Source organism: Aulonocara sp. 'chitande type north' Nkhata Bay, linkage group LG7 (genome assembly GCF_057382095.1).
Source record: "Aulonocara sp. 'chitande type north' Nkhata Bay isolate Kocher_YH1m ecotype deep benthic linkage group LG7, A_spYH_male_GT1.1, whole genome shotgun sequence".
Taxonomy (NCBI): Eukaryota; Metazoa; Chordata; class Actinopteri; order Cichliformes; family Cichlidae; genus Aulonocara; species Aulonocara sp. 'chitande type north' Nkhata Bay.
This window is the reverse complement of record NC_141350.1, coordinates 68996597-69016604: the sequence shown is the minus strand read 5'-3', so window position 1 is coordinate 69016604 and position 20008 is coordinate 68996597. Positions and strand designations below refer to the sequence as shown.

The 20008-nt window shown below is 45.5% G+C and overlaps 1 protein-coding gene across 5 annotated transcripts in view; it reads right to left on the bottom strand.

Annotated features, from left to right (window-relative positions):
* The window catches only part of LOC147326848 (zinc finger protein 609-like), a 30670-nt gene extending 10936 nt beyond the window's left edge, over positions 1-19734 (bottom strand). For 2 of the 5 annotated variants that reach the window (XM_086302209.1, XM_086302206.1), the window contains exons 1-3: positions 19335-19734; positions 8666-8798; positions 4631-5461 (exon numbers count right to left, since the gene is read on the bottom strand). In XM_086302209.1, the coding sequence (XP_086158335.1) occupies positions 4631-5341 (711 nt within the window). In that variant the 5' untranslated portion in view covers positions 5342-5461; positions 8666-8798; positions 19335-19734. Of the gene's footprint in view, positions 1-4211; positions 4591-4630; positions 5462-8665; positions 8799-9272; positions 9499-19334 lie in introns of those variants that run through there. The other 3 variants (XM_086302207.1, XM_086302208.1, XM_086302210.1) reach the window with 3 other exon arrangements.
* Between the last annotated feature and the right edge of the window lie 274 nt (positions 19735-20008).

The following is a 20008-nucleotide window of genomic DNA, read 5'->3' as shown; positions in this document are numbered from 1 at the left end:
AGAGGAAGCAGTTTTTAATTATGGTTTTAAAGTCCCACCTTGACCCACCTGGAACATACACGTTGGTTTTCAGGTAAATTTGACAGTGCTGAGAGCCGACGATGAGGGCGGTCCACACAGTCCTCTTCTTTAAGAATGAGAGCTGCTGCCTGGATGCAGGGAAAACCGCTGAGGAGCAGGAAAACCTCAGACTAGCTCTCAAAGACAGAATGACAGGGGGCGGGGTTACACCTCCACTATTGGCCACAGACCATCCTTGCTCCTCCTCATTCAGCCGGAGCAGTATTTATTACAAGCCACATTTCTTTCAAGGCCACAGGCAGATCAGCCTCTCTCTGGATCTCAGACGGAGGCAGAGGGCTGACGAGGGACCCGACAGAACCTCGGGCCACTCCGCTGGCCGGTGGGTTGACAAAGCGCTAGCCTGAGGAGTGAAGACGAGGAGCGTTTGCTCAAAGGTTTCTCTGTTTTATTGTCACCTGACAGCATAAACCGCCTTGAGACGTCTGCTGTTGTGATCTGGAGCCATACAAATAAAACTGAGTTTAACAGGAATCAGGCTTTAGGGTCTGGACTAGTGCTGCGCCATATCATACCGCTCACGGTAACACCGGTGTAACGTTGGGCAACGATAAGAAAATGAAACATGGCGATAGAATATGGGTAAAAACGCGCATGTGCAGTGCTTTTGTTTTCATACGCACATGGCGGAAAAAGCACGGCGGCGACGCAGAACGAGAAGAGTGAAAGCGGATTGTTGAGTGAAACAGATGAACCAGAACTGGTTTGTAAAAATGCTGCAGCTTCACTGGAACTGGTTCAGCTTTCGTCCGTCAGATACACAACAAAGCACTATTTTTGGTAGCGCATGCTAGCGGGCCGTCGTTATTCATTCTACATGGTTGTGCTGAGGATGTCGGCCAGTTTCCACTGGAAATGCCTTTTGGTTAAACTGCCAGCAAGGAATTGCATTTGCACTGTTACATGTTTATATAATTTTAATGCACATAAAAAACAGCTGCTTGTTTAAGTGAAAATACACTGATGGAGTTTTTTTTGGGAGAAGGGAGCTGAAGGTTGACAGACGGATTGGTGCAGCGGCTGCAGTGATGCGGACGCTGCACCGGTCCGTCGTGGTGAAGAGGGAGCTGAGTGTAAAAGCGAAGCTCTCAGTTTATCGGTCGATCTACGTCCCTACCCTCACCTATGGCCACGAGCTGTGGGTAGTGACCAAAAGCTGGAGAGATTACAGGGAGTGCATAATTATTAGGCAACGTCCTTTCCTTTGGCAAAATGGGTCAAAAGAAGGACTTGACAGGCTCAGAAAAGTCAAAAACAGTGAGATATCTTGCAGAGGGATGCAGCAGTCTCAAAATTGCAAAGCTTCTGAAGCGTGATCATCGAACAATCAAGCGTTTCATTCAAAATAGTCAACAGGGTCGCAAGAAGCGTGTGGAAAAACCAAGGCGCAAAATAACTGCCCATGAACTGAGAAAAGTCAAGCGTGCAGCTGCCAAGATGCCACTTGCCACCAGTTTGGCCATATTTCAGAGCTGCAACATCACTGGAGTGCCCAAAAGCACAAGGTGTGCAATACTCAGAGACATGGCCAAGGTAAGAAAGGCTGAAAGACGACCACCACTGAACAAGACACACAAGCTGAAACGTCAAGACTGGGCCAAGAAATATCTCAAGACTGGTTTTTCTAAGGTTTTATGGACTGATGAAATGAGAGTGAGTCTTGATGGGCCAGATGGATGGGCCCGTGGCTGGATTGGTAAAGGGCAGAGAGCTCCAGTCCCACTCAGACGCCAGCAAGGTGGAGGTGGAGTACTGGTTTGGGCTGGTATCATCAAAGATGAGCTTGTGGGGCCTTTTCGGGTTGAGGATGGAGTCAAGCTCAACTCCCAGTCCTACTGCCAGTTTCTGGAAGACACCTTCTTCAAGCAGTGGTACAGGAAGAAGTCTGCATCCTTCAAGAAAAACATGATTTTCATGCAGGACAATGCTCCATCACACGCGTCCAAGTACTCCACAGCGTGGCTGCAAGAAAGGGTATAAAAGAAGAAAAACTAATGACATGGCCTCCTTGTTCACCTGATCTGAACCCCATTGAGAACCTGTGGTCCATCATCAAATGTGAGATTTAAAGGAGGGAAAACAGTACACCTCTCTGAACAGTGTCTGGGAGGCTGTGGTTGCTGCTGCACGCAATGTTGATGGTGAACAGATCAAAACACTGACAGAATCCATGGATGGCAGGCTTTTGAGTGTCCTTGCAAAGAAAGGTGCTATATTGGTCGCTGATTTGTTTTTGTTTTTGAATGTCAGAAATGTATATTTGTGAATGTGGAGATGTTATATTGGTGTCACTGGTAAAAATAAATCATTGAAATGGGTATATATTTGTTTTTGATAAGTTGCCTAATAATTATGCACAGTAATAGTCACCTGCACACACAGATATCCCCCTAAAATAGCTGAAACTAAAAACAAACTAAGAACTACTTCCAAAAACATTCAGCTTTGATATTAATGAGTTTTTTGGGTTCATTGAGAACATGGTTGTTGTTCAATAATAACATTATTCCTCAAAAATACAACTTGCCTAATAATTCTGCACTCCCTGTATATCTCGCCTTGGTGTTCCTGCGGATAAGCTGGAGGAGGTGGCTGGGGAGAGGGAGGTGTGGGCTTCTCTGCTTAGGCTGCTGCCCCCGCGACCCGGCCCGGATAAAGTGGAAGAAGATGGATGAATGTTTGTGTTTTTTTGCACTAATAAAGTTGTGGAGTTGTAAAGTATTTTGTCTTGTGTCAATTATATCGTCAGTTATATCGTTATCACAAATTTTCAAATGTATATGGTAGAGCTGGGCGATAGAACGATAACGATATGTATCGCGATATAACTTTTACTCGATAGAGAAATTAAGCTATCGCGATAGACCTCGCCGCTCGTCCTCAAAAAAAAAAAAAAAAAAAAAAAAAAAAAAGGTCAGCCAATCCAAATTCAGTAGCGCAGAGCCGAACCAATCACAGCCGCAGCGTCACGTTGCGTGACTTGTTACGTGCAGCACAAGTGCCAAGCCGCACGTGTGTTTGTTTGGGAAGCAGCCAGCGGGTAATGGAGGAAATGAGTGTACCGACTAGAAAAATCAACCGAGCGTGACCGAAGAGAAAACAGATGATGGTTCCAACGCCGGAGAGATTGTCAAACGGAAGAGCCATAGAAGTTCCGTAGTGTGAAGGTATTTCGGCTATTTCAAGTCTGACAAAAAACAGAGTAGCTGCACTGTAAATTGTGCTGAAAGCAAGTCTGGAAATACAATAAACTGGTGCATGCGTCACACTGTGCGCCACGTTATTGTTTCGGTGAAATGAATTTCTACAATACTGTTAATTCTACTCTCTGCAGTGTTTAAATGCTTACATATACACACAGTTACTGTCCCTCCACACATACGACTCGGTTCTGCTTCTATGCCCCAGCTTTGTTTACTTTTTCCCACCGAGGCTTCTAGACTTCTGATTGGCCAACATTTCTGCACGGTTAGGAATCTAGCGCCACCTGCTGCTTTGGCATGTTCATAGCAGCGTTTTCCTTCATTTCTGCCTTTATGTGTGGACGGGATTATTTTTTAAAACGAAAACTGAAAATCTCCGTTTTCAAAAATACCCGTGTACGTGTGGACGTAGCCTCAGTCTCTGACTGGAAGCGCTAATTCGTCATTCGGCTTTTGTCAGACTAAAGTAACTGTTAAAACTGTTTGAAAAGCTCAGCTATACAACAAGGAGAGATTGAGAATTTCCTTTTAGTTCTCAGTTTATTTGATACTGACAAAAGTTAGTTTTGTCTGTTCTTCTGTAAAACAAACTAAGATTTATTTTTAGAATTAATATTTTGTTTCTAAGTGGAATTGACAGTTTAGTCTGTTTCGTTTGTTCTATTTTGAAACTTAAACAATCTAATCTTGAATTAACAGCTCACTCAGGACTTCAATCCACTGCAACTTTAACCTTTAATCGCAGTTTAATCTTGAATTAGCAGGCTCAGTTTACTCCCCACACTAACTCCAATAAATGGATGAATTTAAGGCTTTTTAAGGAACCACACAAACCCCAAAGCTGAAGCTTTCTGAAGTTATTCTTAAAAGAGTCGGTTTAACCTCTGACGAACAGTCCAGCTAGCTGTGAAGGAGAAGTGTGTTTACCTGAAATCAGCCCTGAAAAACACACCTGCCAGTGCAGTGAAATGATCAGTGGTAGAACAGAGAGGTCCAAAGACTCCTTTGTTAATGACGACACGGGTCTTAGTGCAGAAGCTTTAACAGTGGGATTATCTAAAAACAGAAACTGGGTTAGATTAGACCAAGTTTAATTTAGCTCAGGTTCACACGGAGCCACTTTTAGCTTGTCCACGGCCGACCGGGTCGGCAGTGACGAGCGCTTGGTTTGCTTTGGTTCTTTGTTCAGAGCTAAAAGCGAGCACATTTAGATCCTTTGACCACGAGGAGCACGCCGAAAACGACGCTCACATACATCATGTTCAGTGTGCAGCATGCGGGCTCCATCAACAACAAGGAGACACGATTATTTTCATTTGTTCAGGCATCAGCTTTATTCCTCTTACCTTTTCCCCACCCATCGCTTTCTTCAGATTTCGGCAGTCGCCCCCATCCACCTCTTCCTGCTCCGTCGTCACAACCTGGCCTATCCTGGCTGAGTCCAGCGGCGTGTTCCCGAGCTGCTCGGCCGTAGCGAGCTCGGGGGCCTGTTGGCCCTCAAAGGGTCCGCCTCGAGGTGCTCCTAACGGCAGCACCGAGGACTCTTTCTCAGCGTTCGCCGCTCCCGCCTCCATTTTCTCCTTCTTGCTTTTCCCAGACACCCCGTCCTTGTCCTTTTTCACCACAGGGAGGATGCGGGAGGGCTTACTCGACTTGTCCGTCCCCTTGCTCGGGGCAGAGTTGGCGTTCTGGGGCGGCAGGTCCCCGGGGACCCGGCCCTGAACCTCTTTTTTAGCTCCGTCTGAGTGCGGCGTCTTCACGCTCTCCTTAGAGTTTTTACTGCGCTTGGATTTGGATTTGCTCTCTTTGCCCGCCGTGGCGGACGCAGGGCTAACAAACTTTATATTGTCAGGTAAAGCTGCCACGGCGCTGGGAGGGGCCGCCATGCCCCCTCCCTCCTTGCTGCTCGACATCTCTAGCTTGTCCTTCTCTAAGTCGGCGTCCAGGTCAATGATCAGATTGCCAACACCGATATCCCACTCATCACCGCTGTCGTACGTGTCCACCGCGTTGGAGTCCACACCTTTCCCGCCTGCAGGGCCGCTGCTGAGGGACATCTTAGTAGGAGCGTCCCGGAGCGCCACAGGAGGGCTGCAGGAGGGCCACGCTCCTCCCAGCCGCAGGACGCCTCCTCAGGGCCGGACCCCACGCCTCCACCCGGCTCCCCGCATCGCCTCCTGCAGGAAGGACAGGTGAGACAAACCAGAAAAGAGCAGGTTAGATTAGCTTAGCCCCGCCTCCTGAGACAGAGTTCAGAAGTTATTTTTAACTTGATGACTATGATCGAAGGCCAGGAAGAGAACAACTTTACATTTTGAGTTGCTCATCCCAGTTTTACTGTTCAGGCGGGGGAACAAAGGCACATGTTAGGAAGAAATTCAGTCGTAAACCAAACCGTCAGATGTCAAGTCTGTCTGCGGTTTCACAGCGATTTACACCAGCACAAAAAGCCTGAACCCGTCTGCACGCTCGCTGGTTGGTGGGAATCACGAGGTTGTGAAACAAAGGCCCTGAGTGACAGCGAGGACAACGCCCCGGCTTAGCAAGATCACACAATAAGGAGGTGCACCCGATTCACAACGAGGGAAAAAAGGTGCAAGAATTAAGCTTAATGGTTTGATCACTTTCAGAATATCCATGGAAGAGATGTAGCTGAAAACATGAACTAAAACGAAATGTTTTATTCAGGATCGGAGTCTCAGGTTCATCTTTGGTCCACAGAGCATCTCAGCACCACTGCAGGCTGCGACTTCCTGCTTGCTGTCAGTTCTGTTACTTCACAAAGACGACTACTCGTCAGGATAACGGTGCGCTGAGGGAGAACATGCACACCTCCTGCTCTAAAGCCTCCTTCAGGCCACTGATCACAGGACAGGAGCTCGTTGACCCCTGACCTTCTGACAATGCAAAGCAGCGGGAGCAGATGTGGGGAGGAGGCGGTGCAATGTTAACATCCTAAAGCCCCACCAACTCCACACTGAGGCTAATTAAGGCGTATGTCTGATCAGTCCATATGTGGAGAGGAGGCGGGCTGAAGCGCTCACTGAAATGTCTGTGACGTGAACGCCCACGATACCGTACCGTACGAAAACAGGAAGTCGTTCCCGCAGGAGGAAGGAGGGCGGCACACTGCAGACGACCCAGGAAAATAAGTCCAGCAGAGCGGACTGTTTCCCTGGTACTCCTGAAGCCTGTTGATTAATACTCATCCTGTCCAATTACACCATTGTTCAAGAAACAAACTGTACAAACAGCTTCACAGCTGTGGGTCTGCTCCGCCTTGTTTTTGCACCGCAGCCTGCGCACCGTCGCCCTGCGTGCAGCCTCGAAAGGTTAAAGATCGTTAAACAGCTTCTGCAGTGATCCTACAGGATGCTGCAGGGCAAGCAGTCTTTACAAAGGTTAATCTTATTATACAGTTATTGAGGAAAAATTAACAGCTGCAGGCAAAAAACTGTTAATGGGAACTCTTCTGTTTTTAAATCAGTGTGTTCCAAACTTACAGATCATTTAAATTAATAATTTAAAGAAAACCACATTTGAACATTCAAAACGTGCAGATGATTCTTGAGATGAAGCGTCCAATTATCAAAGCCCCTCCTCACCACCAGCCTCCACACAGACGCAAAGAGGTGAACTCCAGAGTGTTTAAGCAGCTTCTGCTTAAATCGTGCAGCATCATGAAGAGGAACGAGACGAGCTCCACCTTGCTTCTCTCAGGTGAGCTTCACCTGAGGATGCTCTGAGTTTAACTGCATGTCTCACCTGTTGCTCACAGGTGTTTTTACCTGCACACTAAATTGTCCAAATGCAGTTCGTTTCAGAGCCGCATGAGATTCAGTCCTGACTCTGTGACGCGTGTTTCATTATTCTTAATAATTATTTGTAAAAAGGCCCAACAGTAGATTTTCCATGAAGGCATTAAAATGTTATTTATTCTAATAATAATAATAATAATAATAATAATACCACCACATACTATGAACATCACAGTATCTCCTGATAAACACTGTGATAAAACCTTCCTTTTGCAGGCACAGTGACTGCTACCTGCATTCAGGAAATCTCGTCTTATTATCGCCACACCTGCCCCCACCTGCAAGAGCACAACAGAGAAACATCCACCCTTCAAAGCAGCGTTTCCACCCACCAAACACCAAAACAAACACGTCGTTGTGAAATTCATCCAGATTAAGGCCTGACTGGGATTTCCACAAGTTCACAAAGATCTGATTCAAAACTCATCCACGAGGATAAGAACCCAACAAAAACCAGAGTGATGGATGTGTCTGAGGTTTTTGTGGACGGCCGTACAGAACGGAGCTCACGTTTAGTTCAAAATCTAACCGCAGCATTTAGAGAAACTCCTGGGATTCATACTTCTGTGACTCTACTGTACACACTGGTTAACCTTTAACCCGTCTGGCAGCAGTGCTACGAAGCACACTAACCGAGGAGACGAGGAGGCAGATGGACAGACAGGAGCTGTAGACATAATCCTGCTGCTAATGATTCAACTGCTCTGAGAAAACACACCAGCAACACCAAGCTGAGCCATCAGACGCTCCTCCATCCATGACTCAGTTCAAACCTTTACCAAGTGATTATTTTGCAAATGTCACATATTACTATAAAACAGAAACAGAGTGTCAGTTGGACAAACATTCAGCCATCGATTACCCCGTCACTTAACTGGAAGAGAAATGCTTTTGTCTTATTAATAAACAATAATAAACACCCAAAACCACGTTTTATCTGTCAGAACAACTACTAAACCTTTGGATGTATTTATGCACCATATTAAAAACATTTTCTTAAATGCAAAAATATATAAATAATGTCAAGTAGAGTCAAAGGTCAAATAAAATAAAACAAATATGCAGTCAAAACTACGGCATAAAAACGGACCTGTACCGTCTTCTTGGCAGGCTTTCTGACGTTAGCGAAGTTTTCATGCTGCTGTTACAGCAGCCGGGCACCCCACGCCCCCCTTTAGACTCACCCCTGTTTGCCTCTCTGTAAAATAGCAGCCTGCCGTCAGCCTTCATCAAGCTTAAACTTACAAGCTTTCACGTTTCCACAGTAAAGGTTTTAATGGTGATCACAGCCACCGCGCTGCTGTTTTCTTTCACTCAGCCTCAACGCAGCGTGACAGTACGTGGTGTGTAAACAGTCTCCGCCCCCACGTTAAACTGTGCCAGCGCCATCGTCCCTGCTGCTGTTGTGTTCTCAGTGTTTCATAAAAACGTTTCTACTGCAGGTCTGCTTTTAGCAGATGTGGGAGAAACGCTCGTTTTAATAAAACGGCTTAAACGCAAAGAGAATTTTTTATAATCAAATAATTGGAATTACTCGATGAATCGTTGATGAATCACACTCACTTGGATTGCACAGGTCGCCTGATAGACGGGAACCATCTGCAGACAGACGGTCAGCGTGCGGACACGAGGCTCTGTCACCGAGCACAACTCAAGGCGACTCGGCTCGGCAGCTGGTTGTATCCCGGTTGTATTCCTGGAGAACAGGAAGAGTTAAATGTGACTTCCTGTGCATGTAGACAACAAGAGACATGTGATGTTCACTGATTCAGCAGTTAACTGCTGTAATATCACAAACGTGGCCTCTTCCAATCGCTGACTGACGACAAAAAACCAAAACCACCGAGATAAACTTCTGTTATGGAATAAAACAGATGCTAACCATGTTTAGCTTTGAGGACGTAACTTGATGTTGGAAAAAAGTGATAAATCTCAACATATGTTAATGCAACATTCACCATTCTAACATTTTACATTATGTTAACAATGTCACATCGTGACTGAAGTACTGCGATAACATCGTGGGGATGTGGGATGACAAGTGGTTCAGCGAGTTTGTGTAAGGAGAGCAAATGAAAACACACTGCAGCAAACAGAAGCATGGCTCAAAAGCAGAATATAATGAAATATATTTTACACGTGATGACCTGTGGATAAATAAATATCTGACCTCTGGGGTTTGTCCTTGATGCTCACTGGGCTGTCATTCTCAGCTCATTGTTACTTAACTACCCTCTCATTTCTGACGTGTTCTCTCGTTTGTTTGAGTGTAAACCTGATTAATAAAGCTAGGAAAGCCCTGCTTTGGAGGCCTATCGGGGGTCCTGGCTGGGCGTGGGGCTCTCTGGAGGCCTGGGAATGGCGAGGAATCACCCAGGAGTAACTGAAAGACGTTTCTGGAGACAGAAAGGTTCCTGTCAGATCTACAGAGACCCTGAAAAGGCTAAACCATCTGTTCTCCTGCTACGGCTGATTGTTTTTACTGATGAAAACAAAAAAAAAACAATCAAACTACACATTAAAAAGCTGTGACGTTACCTACGCTGCACCTCCAAAGGCAGCAAACACCATTTTTCGCACAGACTCCTAATCTGCCTGTGCAAAAATGACTGAGTGGATTAGCTGCTGGCATTCATACCGCGGGGCTCCTCTCAGATCAGACTTTCTGCTCAACTGCCTCCAATGCCACACTTAATTAAAGGCGGCCAGGTGGCGAGACCTCCAGCAGCTGGAGAGAAAGAGGAGCCTGTTTCTGTGAAAATCCACCCTGAGAAGCTCTGGCTCTCAGAGCACAGAGCTCCGCCAGCCGGGCTTTTCCCCAGCAGCAGGACAGAATCAAACCCGCCGTTCTGACGGAAACTTGGCCCGGGCGTCGCTCTCTACGCTACACGTCCCACACAGGCTGAATCCACGCCGCGGTGATTAACAGGCTGCCGGGCATCCTCTGTGAAGCACTGCGGGAGGAGGAAGACGAGGCTGGGAAAGCTAGCGTTGCCCCCACATCGGCCGGCATACTTTGCATCTATCTGTGATTTAAAGGTAAAACTAGGGCTGGGCGATATGGCCTAAAATCCATATCGTGATATAATTTGAAGCATAAGTGGTAACGATATATATCACGATATATTCTTTTCTTCTGTATAACGTATTTTCCACACTATAAGGCTTAAAATCCTCTAATTTTCTCAAAAATTGAAACTCTAACCGATTTGGGCAGAAATCTGTTAAAATGTTTTAGTACAGCTTTGGTAAGCTGCACTGCTTGATGGATTGTCAGAGCATTACGGCTGCCGTAGTGAGGAGCTTCGCGGAGTAATCTGGGTCCAAAACGCCGTCCTATTCAGGTCCCAAAGTCAAACGAACACTGAGAGTTAAAAACGGTCTAAATTCTTCCATCTTTAATAAAATGATCAGCGTTGCTGCTTTATCAGGTGTAACTATGAAGTTTAACATCCAGGCATCCATGAAAACAGAATTTATTACACTTAACGAGTTAGAAGTTAGCAGGAAGTTAGCAGAAGTTAGCTCGCTAGTTTTGCTAGTTACCTAAGCATGATGTAGCATGTTCTGACTGAGAGATTTCTGAAAACATTCAAACGTACAGCTCTGCTATCACTTCCAACATGAATGAAGACAGGAAACTAAACAGCAGATATATCCGACTGCTTTGTTTTGCTTAATGTGTCTTATATTCCCGTGCACCTTATGGTCCAAAAAATACGTATTTGACTTTTTTATTTGGCACACTGCAGTTTAATGTTGCAAAGCACCTCTTTTTAACTTCAGTGGATATTATACATGGTTATGCTCAGGATATGTCAGCCCATTTCTACTGGAAATGTTTTTTGGTTAAACTTTCAGCAAGGAATTTGCATTTGCACTGTTACATTTTTATAAAGCTTTAATGTACATAAAAAACAGCTTCTTGTTTAAGTGAAAATAAATGGAAGGTTTTTTCTTTTGTGCTAGTGAAGTTGTGGAGTTGTATGCTGTCTCGCATCAATTATATCGTCAGTTATATCGTTATCAAAAATGTTCAAATATATATCGTGACAAATATTTTTGGCCATATCGCCCTGCTCTAGTCTCCACTGAAGACATACTGAACAGAGGTGAGCATGGACATTCACACTCCAGGTGTAGGGATGGGTAGGTTCTGACATAAACGGTAGTAACCAGACCGAAAAGCAGCGCACATTTCGGTGCTTTATTTTGGTGCTTTTTTTCCCCGAGATGTCACACACTTTGGATTCTAGCCAATCATTTTACGTTTCCAAGCGTAGTAGGCGGGCCCAGGTACGTACGTTCTGTTAGAGCAGAGCTACAGATTAAAAATGTCCAAGGCGAAGCGGTCAAAGTCTGGCTGTACTTCACAGCAAAAGATGCAAACTCAGCAGCAACAAGTGCTTTAAGCTGATACTGTGCAAAGGCCGAGAAATGCGCCGTATGACAGCTTGCTGCGAGACCTCACAGCGAGCACATCTACTGCGGGTGTGGTGCCTGTTATCGACCCGGAGTTAGCAACATCCCCCAAGAACACGAAGAGGAGAGTCCTGGCCCCTAGCCCTGCCAGTGTAGCAGAAATGATGAGGATGATGATGCAGCAGCAGCCGTTCTTCTCTGCGTGAGTAGCTTAATGTTGTTCGTGTGTAATTTACGTTGAGTAAGTAGGATTCGTCGTGTCATCCCTGAACAACCGGATAGCTGCAGAAAAGGCCATCATTGTTATCTTTTTACAAACAGCTAAACATGAGAGGTTTTAGGACAAAGTTTGTGTTTTCCATTGTTTAAGCATCGGTTCCAACCAAAGGAGGTATGTTGTATCAACAGAAAAGGCTAACTAGGTTACCATTTTTGCAGAAAAAAAAAAAAGAGACTGCTAAAAATAAAAACATAAGAGATTTTTGGACACAGTTGGTGTTCTCCATTCTTTAAGCACCGGTTCGAGCACCGTTTAAGCACCGGCACCGTTTCAAAAGTACCGGTTTGGCACCGGTACCGGATAAAACCTAAACGATACCCATCCCTATCCAAGTGTCCTAACAAGACACTTTCACAAGCACACAAAAAGCTGAACAGTGTGCTTTATTGTGTGAACTCATTATTGTGCAAAGTAAAACTGACTTAGTGATCATTCATATGTGTTCAGACTGACGGGGATTCAGCTCATAAATCATGACCCGGTGCTCTGCCAACAGCTGCCTTTATAAGATAGTTACTGGTATCAGTAACTCTGCCTCTGCATTCACATGCTGTCGCATCAATGCTGCACCACACAGCACCAAGTTTGACCGTCCAGTAAGAGAAAACGACAAAATCTGTCACTGACGTAAAACATTTTTTAATTAAGGTTTCATTTATTCAAGCCAAGTTACATTTGGCTTATAAAAATAAAATAAATGCACGTTTTGACCCCAAAAACAAAGACAAGCCAACTCTGATCGGTACTGATATCAGCACCCATGAGGACATCGGTCACAACATATTCAACATTAATCCCGATACTCAGTTTAGTCCAGATATTTTCCACTTTACGAGCTTTAAATGTTCTTATAGAACCCTCCTTGCACAATTATTAATGATTACACGGCCATTAAAGCAGGATTCAGGCGTCATTTATCTACAAGTGCTTCAGCTGTTTATTATCCTCTCCTCTGCATTTAAGAAACAAAAATGTCTGGCAGCAGTGTTGCCAACTCCTCAGTAAGGAAAATCGCTATTGGCGGTCCTAAAAGTCGCCAAATGACGTCATCGCCTAATTTGCATAATTGGTCATGCTAATGTAATTGTAACCTACACTGTTGGAGAGAGAAATAACATCGTGGAAGAGACAAAGTGAGTAAAAAACGTCCTAAATGCATTTAGAGTTTATTTAGAACTACAAATTAAATTTCTTTTAGTAATTATTGTTTTTTCTTAATGTCACAATTCCAACCCTGCTTGTTTACCCGGGCTTGGACCGGCAAAAGTGACCCGAAATTGGCGCTCTGGTGGAGTTACTTTGTGTGTCTGTGTTTATAAGTAGTTTTAAACCTTGTGATCCACAAAACAGCATAACAGTAAAGGAAGAACTGACTGCGTTACAGTCAGTGCGGAGCAGCGGCTTCGCTCATGCGCGATTCATTTGCAGTTTGGGCGCACAGGTGTGAACGTCTCCTGCAGCTGGGGGAGGACTATCCTCCGCCTGTGAGCGCTTTGGCACGGGCGAGGTGCCCACGGCAGCACCGCTGCTTGGTGAGAGTATGAGCGATCCGCGTTTTCACGTCAAAAAGTCGTCATAAATAAGTCTCCAATAACACCAGAAAAAGTCGCCAGATTTGTCGCTAGTTGCTTTTTTAGAAAAAAAGTCGGTAAGGGGTCTGAAAACTCGCTAAATATAGCAACAAAGTCGCTAAGTTGGCAACACTGTCTGGCAGTCTGAAGACGCTATAAACAGAAGAAAAACTCCCATGCAGCTAACAGCCGGTTCATGTGAAGACACGGTGCAAACACCCAACCGTGGCTGCAGTGGAGCAAAGGGATTTACAGCCAGTGAAAACAGGTCAGACACTGAGGTGCTTACAGCAGACACACAGTGCTGAGGACACTGATGATGACGATAACACAAAGTGCTCCTGTGAGGGACAATCCACCTTATACTGACAGATGAAGCCACAGACAGAGTTCACTCAAAATCCTGAAATTCAAACTGAGGAACAGAAGCTCTTAAACATCTTTGAGCAGCGTGACGACACCATGTGGTTAAAAACACCTCGAGGCCAAAGGTTCAACCTCAAGCTAAACAAAACATCCCCAACACGAGACCGTGAGGGTGAGCGCACCGGTACAGGTCAGAGGTCAGCCCACGCGGTTCCAGCCCTGTTGCTGTCCACGCCTCATTTCTACCGATTGACATTATGGGTCCTAATACAGCGGCGCCGTGGCGAGCCGCAGCAGCTCCTGCTGTTTTTACATTTTTCTTGTTCTTTCTAATAATTTCACGTGTCGTCGTTTCCATGCTTTACAGCAGTTTGTTCCAACTCTGTCCATTAATCATTTTTCACATTTCCCTTTCTGATGTTAATGAGTCATTTGCTGTGTTTCTCTCATAATTTCCTCTCATTTTGAACAGTTTCCAGTCCTTTTAGATTAGTCATTGATTATTGTTCCTTTCATAATTTTCCTTGTAGTTTCCAACAATTTTCCACCTGCTTTCCAGTTATTTACTCAGTGTCTGTGTTGTTTTCTGTGGACAGTTTGGAAGGCTGACTCTGTTTGGCTGTTTGTTGACATGCTGCACACGGACGACCACGTTTCATGCACCCAAACTGTCTCTAAGATTAGACTCAGGACGGGTTTGTGACTCCTCCTTACTTACTTTGAAGAATCAAACATCTCTGAACCACACGTGCAAACCTTCATCGGTTTAGTCACAGTTCAGGTGATGAGGGTGAAGTGAGCAGCAGCGCCTCCTGGGCCTGATGCGACAACCGCCAGAAAACAAACTAAACACAGAACGGTTCACCTGCAGAGCTCTGTCATGCAACTGTCAGAGCCAGAAGTGGAAACACCCGCATCCTGTTTAACCGTTAACATGTTCAAACATTACAGCGAAAAGTGGCTTCAGTGAGAAAATACACTTCATACTCGACATGCTTCCTCCCTGAGAGACAGACCTTTACTGCAGGCGCCTCAGCTGCTGCCCGTTTCTGGGTCTTTCTGTCCACGGTGGCGTCTTCTGTTTGGATGCCGAGCCGGCCTGAAGTCCGCTGATCGACTCAGACATTTAACACTACTGCCCTTCTTTCTCTTGGGCTGCTCTTTGGTTGCTTTCTCAGCATGTTTTGGGTCCTTGTTTACTGTGAAGCATCAGCTTATCAGGTCTGAGAGTAGCAACAGAGCAGTAACTGCCCTGCTCGAGATAACCAATGAGGACAGGGGTTACTAGAATAGGTCTGCATGTTAAATACACACTGAAAAAACAATAAAACTCCCACTTTCATGCTGTGGTCTAAGGGTTTTTCTCCCTAGATAACTTTAGCCACACACGGCTTACAAATTTCTACCTGACGGCTTTGACTTACGTCAACGGTGATTTTGTATAAATCAGGACTTTGGCTGTGAACAAACACAGTGGGAAAAGCCACTCGCTGTGGGCCAGCTGTGCATCATCGCACACTGAAATCTCACTTTTAACCAGGAAAAACTTGCAAAACAACCGTTATTGTAGTACATATATACAATTTAATGCTTTAAATAAGATATTATTTAATTTGCCTCGACAATGAATTCAATGGGGGTTTCCAATAGGGCATAGGCATAGACATTTTTGCAGGATATTTATATGCATAGGGTGCTAGGGCTGGGTATCGTCACTCATTTCTAGAATCGATTCGATCCACGATTTGATTCAATTCGATTCGATTTAAATCTGGGAAATTTTTCCTCAGACAGTCAGAAATATTATAATTCAGATCAGTACATTTATATATTTTTGTATCTATAAAAAGGAAGCTGACACTTTCCAGACTTTATCAAAGATGTGAGCGTCACAGTGAGGCCTTTGTGTCAAAGCAGCTGAAGATAAAACACAGAAAAACATGAAGGAGATTTTCCTGTTCTGGGATTTTATAAAAGTATTCTGCAGTACATGAAAAACGAAAGAAAACCATTAATCAACACATGAACATTACCTCTGAAGTTACAGCGGTTTTATTAGAGACACAGCGTTTTGCATTTTGCTTAATTTTAAAAAGTTTACATTTGTTCAGAAGCCTGTTGAACGGCAGAAATTAGGTTTTCTTTTCAGAAGTGAGTAAAAGGGATAAAAACAGCCGCCGACAGCCTGTAAACAACGAGCGAATAATGAAGAAAACAGATTTTTAGACGAGAGAGAGAGAGAGAGAGAGAGAGAGAGAGAGAGAGAGAGAGACTTTGCATCGAGAAAAAGTTGGTTTGATTTTGAACTAATCAAATGTGTGGGACTAGTTTGCTAGTTGTCACTATGATCACTAGTCAGCACTGGCCATGCTAGTCATTTCAAAAAGCAAAACGAGACCTCGGATGCAAGCAGTGGAAATCAGCTTCCTCCAACGTGTTAGCATAGGGTGAGGAGTTTGGTTATTCTCAAGCAGCTGCTACTCCTCCATATTGATGGGAGCCAGTTGAGGCTCTCAACTCCGGGGTAAGGCATTCCAGCTGGGCATGAGGAAGCCCCAGGGTAAACCTAGTAATGGAAGATGCCTGCCTAACCACCTAACACCTAACCACCATGGACTTCCACTGTGTGTGTTTTGTCCAGGTGTGCTTTCGCTGCACTGGCAGTGTGTCTGGGATCATTATCGTGCTGAAAATGAAGCAGCTGCTGATCAGATGTTCCCAGATGTTACTGCGGGGTGGATCAAACTCTGACGGTACTTTTCTACGGTCACAAACGGCACCGGCTGAACAGCAGGCCGAACCACGACAGAGCCTCCACCGTGTTTCACACACGGCTGCAGGCTCACTGTCGGACCTCTCTCCTGACCACCTCCGTACATACGGACCATGATTTGTATCTTTCGCTCCATCAGACCCATTTTCAGTCCAGTTCTTGTGTAACTTTCGTACCTCAGCCTTGCCTCCTGCTTTACTTCTTTAAGAATGGCTTCCTGAGAGCCGTCCTGCTACTGAGACCATTTCTGATGAAGCTTCAGTGAGCAGTAGATGATCAGCTGAAGGTCCAGATGCACCTCTCAGGGCCTGCACCAGGTCTTTGCTGGATCTGCCTCTCTTTCTTAAGAACAAGAGTTTTTAAAAAACGTTTTTTTGCTTCCACTTATCCAGTTTTCTCACATTCATTCACAGCGGTGGCTGTAGCTCAACCTTCTGATCACCTACTGATCGGAAGGTTGGTGGTTCAATCCTCGGCTCCTCCAGTCTGCATGTCAAGTATCCTTGGGCAAGATACTGACCCCAAGTTGTGTCTGATGCATCCATCGGAGTATGAGTGTGTGTGTGTGTGTGTGTGTGTGTGTGTGTGTGTGTGTGTGTGTGTGTGTGTGTAGTTAGACAGCACTAAGTATAGAGAAAGTTCTTGTGAGAATGGGTGTGACTGGGAGAATGTGACATGTTGTATCGAGCGCTTTGAATAACTCCAGGAGAGTAGAAAAGTGCTCTACAAGAATCAGTCCATTTACGATTCCTAAGGAAACACCGCACACCACGCTGAGATGTGCAAAGTTTTCATAAATGCCATTATATGACAAACTGGTATCTTCGTCATAACAAAGAGCTTTAATTTGTAACTTAAAACATCTGAGTTATCTTTGCTCAGGCATCTTATTCACACACACACACACACACACACACACACACACACACACACACACACACACACACACACACAAAAAACACTGATTCACCCTTCCAGCCCTTTTATGCTTGAATGATTCAGAGTAGAAACGCTCAAAAAAACAAAAACAAAAAAACAATAACAACAAAAAAGCACGACTCTGAAAATGGTCAGGTACAAGGACTGGATTTAAAAAGAGTGAAGTGAAAAAGCAGCTAATGTCCAAAGAAGAACTTTGCAAGACCTTCAGAAATCCCAGAGAACAATTTCTCAGTACGGACTGTGTTTTAAATTTTAAACCAAAGTCACCACGAGTTGAATAAATTCCAGATTCACACTTTTGGAAGTTGCTCCTTTCATGGACACGGACAGGAATCAGCACATGTTAAACTCGTGTTAAGGACACAAAAACAAAGGTGGCGAATTCACGCCTGTGAACACACATCAATAGATTAGAAGCCACGACCTCCTAATCTATTGATTTCCCCATCAGATTAACACACCTCCCATTAGTGTCAGTGTACTTACTACAAAGATAACGATGCAATGCCTGCTGTGCCCTTTTGTGTGTCTCCACACATGCAGGTGTTGCTTCAGAGCGAGATTAGAGCACTACAGTGAGTTCAGTCCAGCAGGTTAGCCCACATACAGTACATTTATAGGCCTGCAGTCACCGTCTAATGTTACACAGCCACAATAATGTGACATTTATCGTGCTGCAGCTGGAGGTTTAATTCACTCATGCCAACTACAACTTTTCTAGGAACTGTGCATCACAGTGACAAACAAAGCAGATCCAGGAAATCCATCTGAGGGGGTATTTACATCATGTGGCTAGCTTTCAAACATCGCCTTCGCTAGGACCTCCTGCACATTTGCATGTGTGTGTCTTTGGGGCAGCAAGTCGTACGGTTCTGGGTGTGTGAAGCTGGGTAAAAGAAGGATATGCGTGCTAGAACTAAACCCGGAGCCACCTGAGCTAACTGGTGCTAGCTCATGTTAGCTGGGTTTATCGGGAGCTCAGTTCGCTGCATGCTAGCACAAAGCTAACACCGCCCCACAGCGGCTTTAAAGCCCTGAAACTGTCACCAGCCACACTCTGGGGCATCAGGGCTTCACCTCCAGCACCGATTAACACGCAGGTACCGAGCACAGCTTAACTAGCTAATCCGAGGCCCACCGTGGCCCGCTGCAATGCTAGCGAGATCCATTATCGGACGCAGGCTACTTTCAGCCCAGCCAGGTAGAATTTAGCCTTCTCTGCTGAACTTTAAAACAATCATGACGGTCCGCAGCCCTCACAGCAGCCACTGAAGCTGGACCCAGCCACACCGACAGCACGCAGGACACACTCAGTGCGTGTAACGGGTAACCTGACGTCCTATTGGTCGCCTGGTGGACACAATTACCGATGCGGCGCTTTCAGCCTCCCCGCGATCCATTATCGGACAACCGTTGAACACCACCTCTCGTCGGGTGGTGTTTTCTCATTGACGGGGCAGCTTTTATTAAGCAGCAGGCTACAGTGTCTGACAGGACACCAGAGCTCTGATCTAAATCACTCATCAGGAGATAATGAAATACTGCAGAAGCTCAAAAACATCACAGCGATGCTTCAAAAGCTCTGTGCATCACAGGCAGCTCACCGCGAACAGTTTACCCCGTGACCGCGACGCAAACCGTTAAATATATCCGCAAATATGTCTGGATTAATACGGAGGTTTTAATTTTTGCTGCTGGGTAAAGGCGAGGGTCAGGCGAGGACGTGTCCGATGATGGACGCATGCTTCCCGGTCTCTCCAGACAAAGACGGCAGTTAGCCTCCTGAGCTAACCCCCAGGATAGCTAGCAGGCTATCCCGCGTTTTAAAGAAGTGGATCCAAAACCCAGACAGGGTGCCCCTCCGAGGCCCCCACTTACCCCGATTGGAATCCCTGTCCGACCAATATTCATGTACACTCCATAGGTTGCGATAAATCCCGGTGAAACGATGAGGACAAGCTCCGAAAGCTGCTGGGCAAACAGGCGGACCAGTCAACGTGCTCCCAGCTCACTGGACCGCAGCCATCACACGGTCACATCCCGGAGAAAAGCGGAGAGCGGCTGCGAACGGCGACGTTTAACGGGCGCTTCTCCGCGCTGGCCGGGGGGACAGCTAGTTCCAGGCATTCCGTGAAGCACTGTGATATTCCCAGAGTTCCCACGTCGGCGATATTCCCACTAACAGAAGCACAGACAGCGGCAGACAGACAAACAGCACCGCGGGGCTAAATGGCTGTTGAGTACAATGCAGCCAAAGCCCGGACAGCTGGATCTGGACCTGGAGTCAGCGCATGCGCACACAACAGCCGTTTTAAGCTTTCATTCTTACACCTCAGGTTACAGTAAGCCATATTTTACTTCTTACACATTAATAATACTGTTATTAATATATTATCACACAGTAATTTTCTGAATCTGGGTTAAGTATCTTTTATAATTAAAACACACCTACACTAGCTCAGAGAGCAACTCCCACTGAAGGGCAGGGGCTACACTGAAACTTCATGAAACTTCATGAAACGTGTTTTATGATGTTCTTAACATGCTGCCAT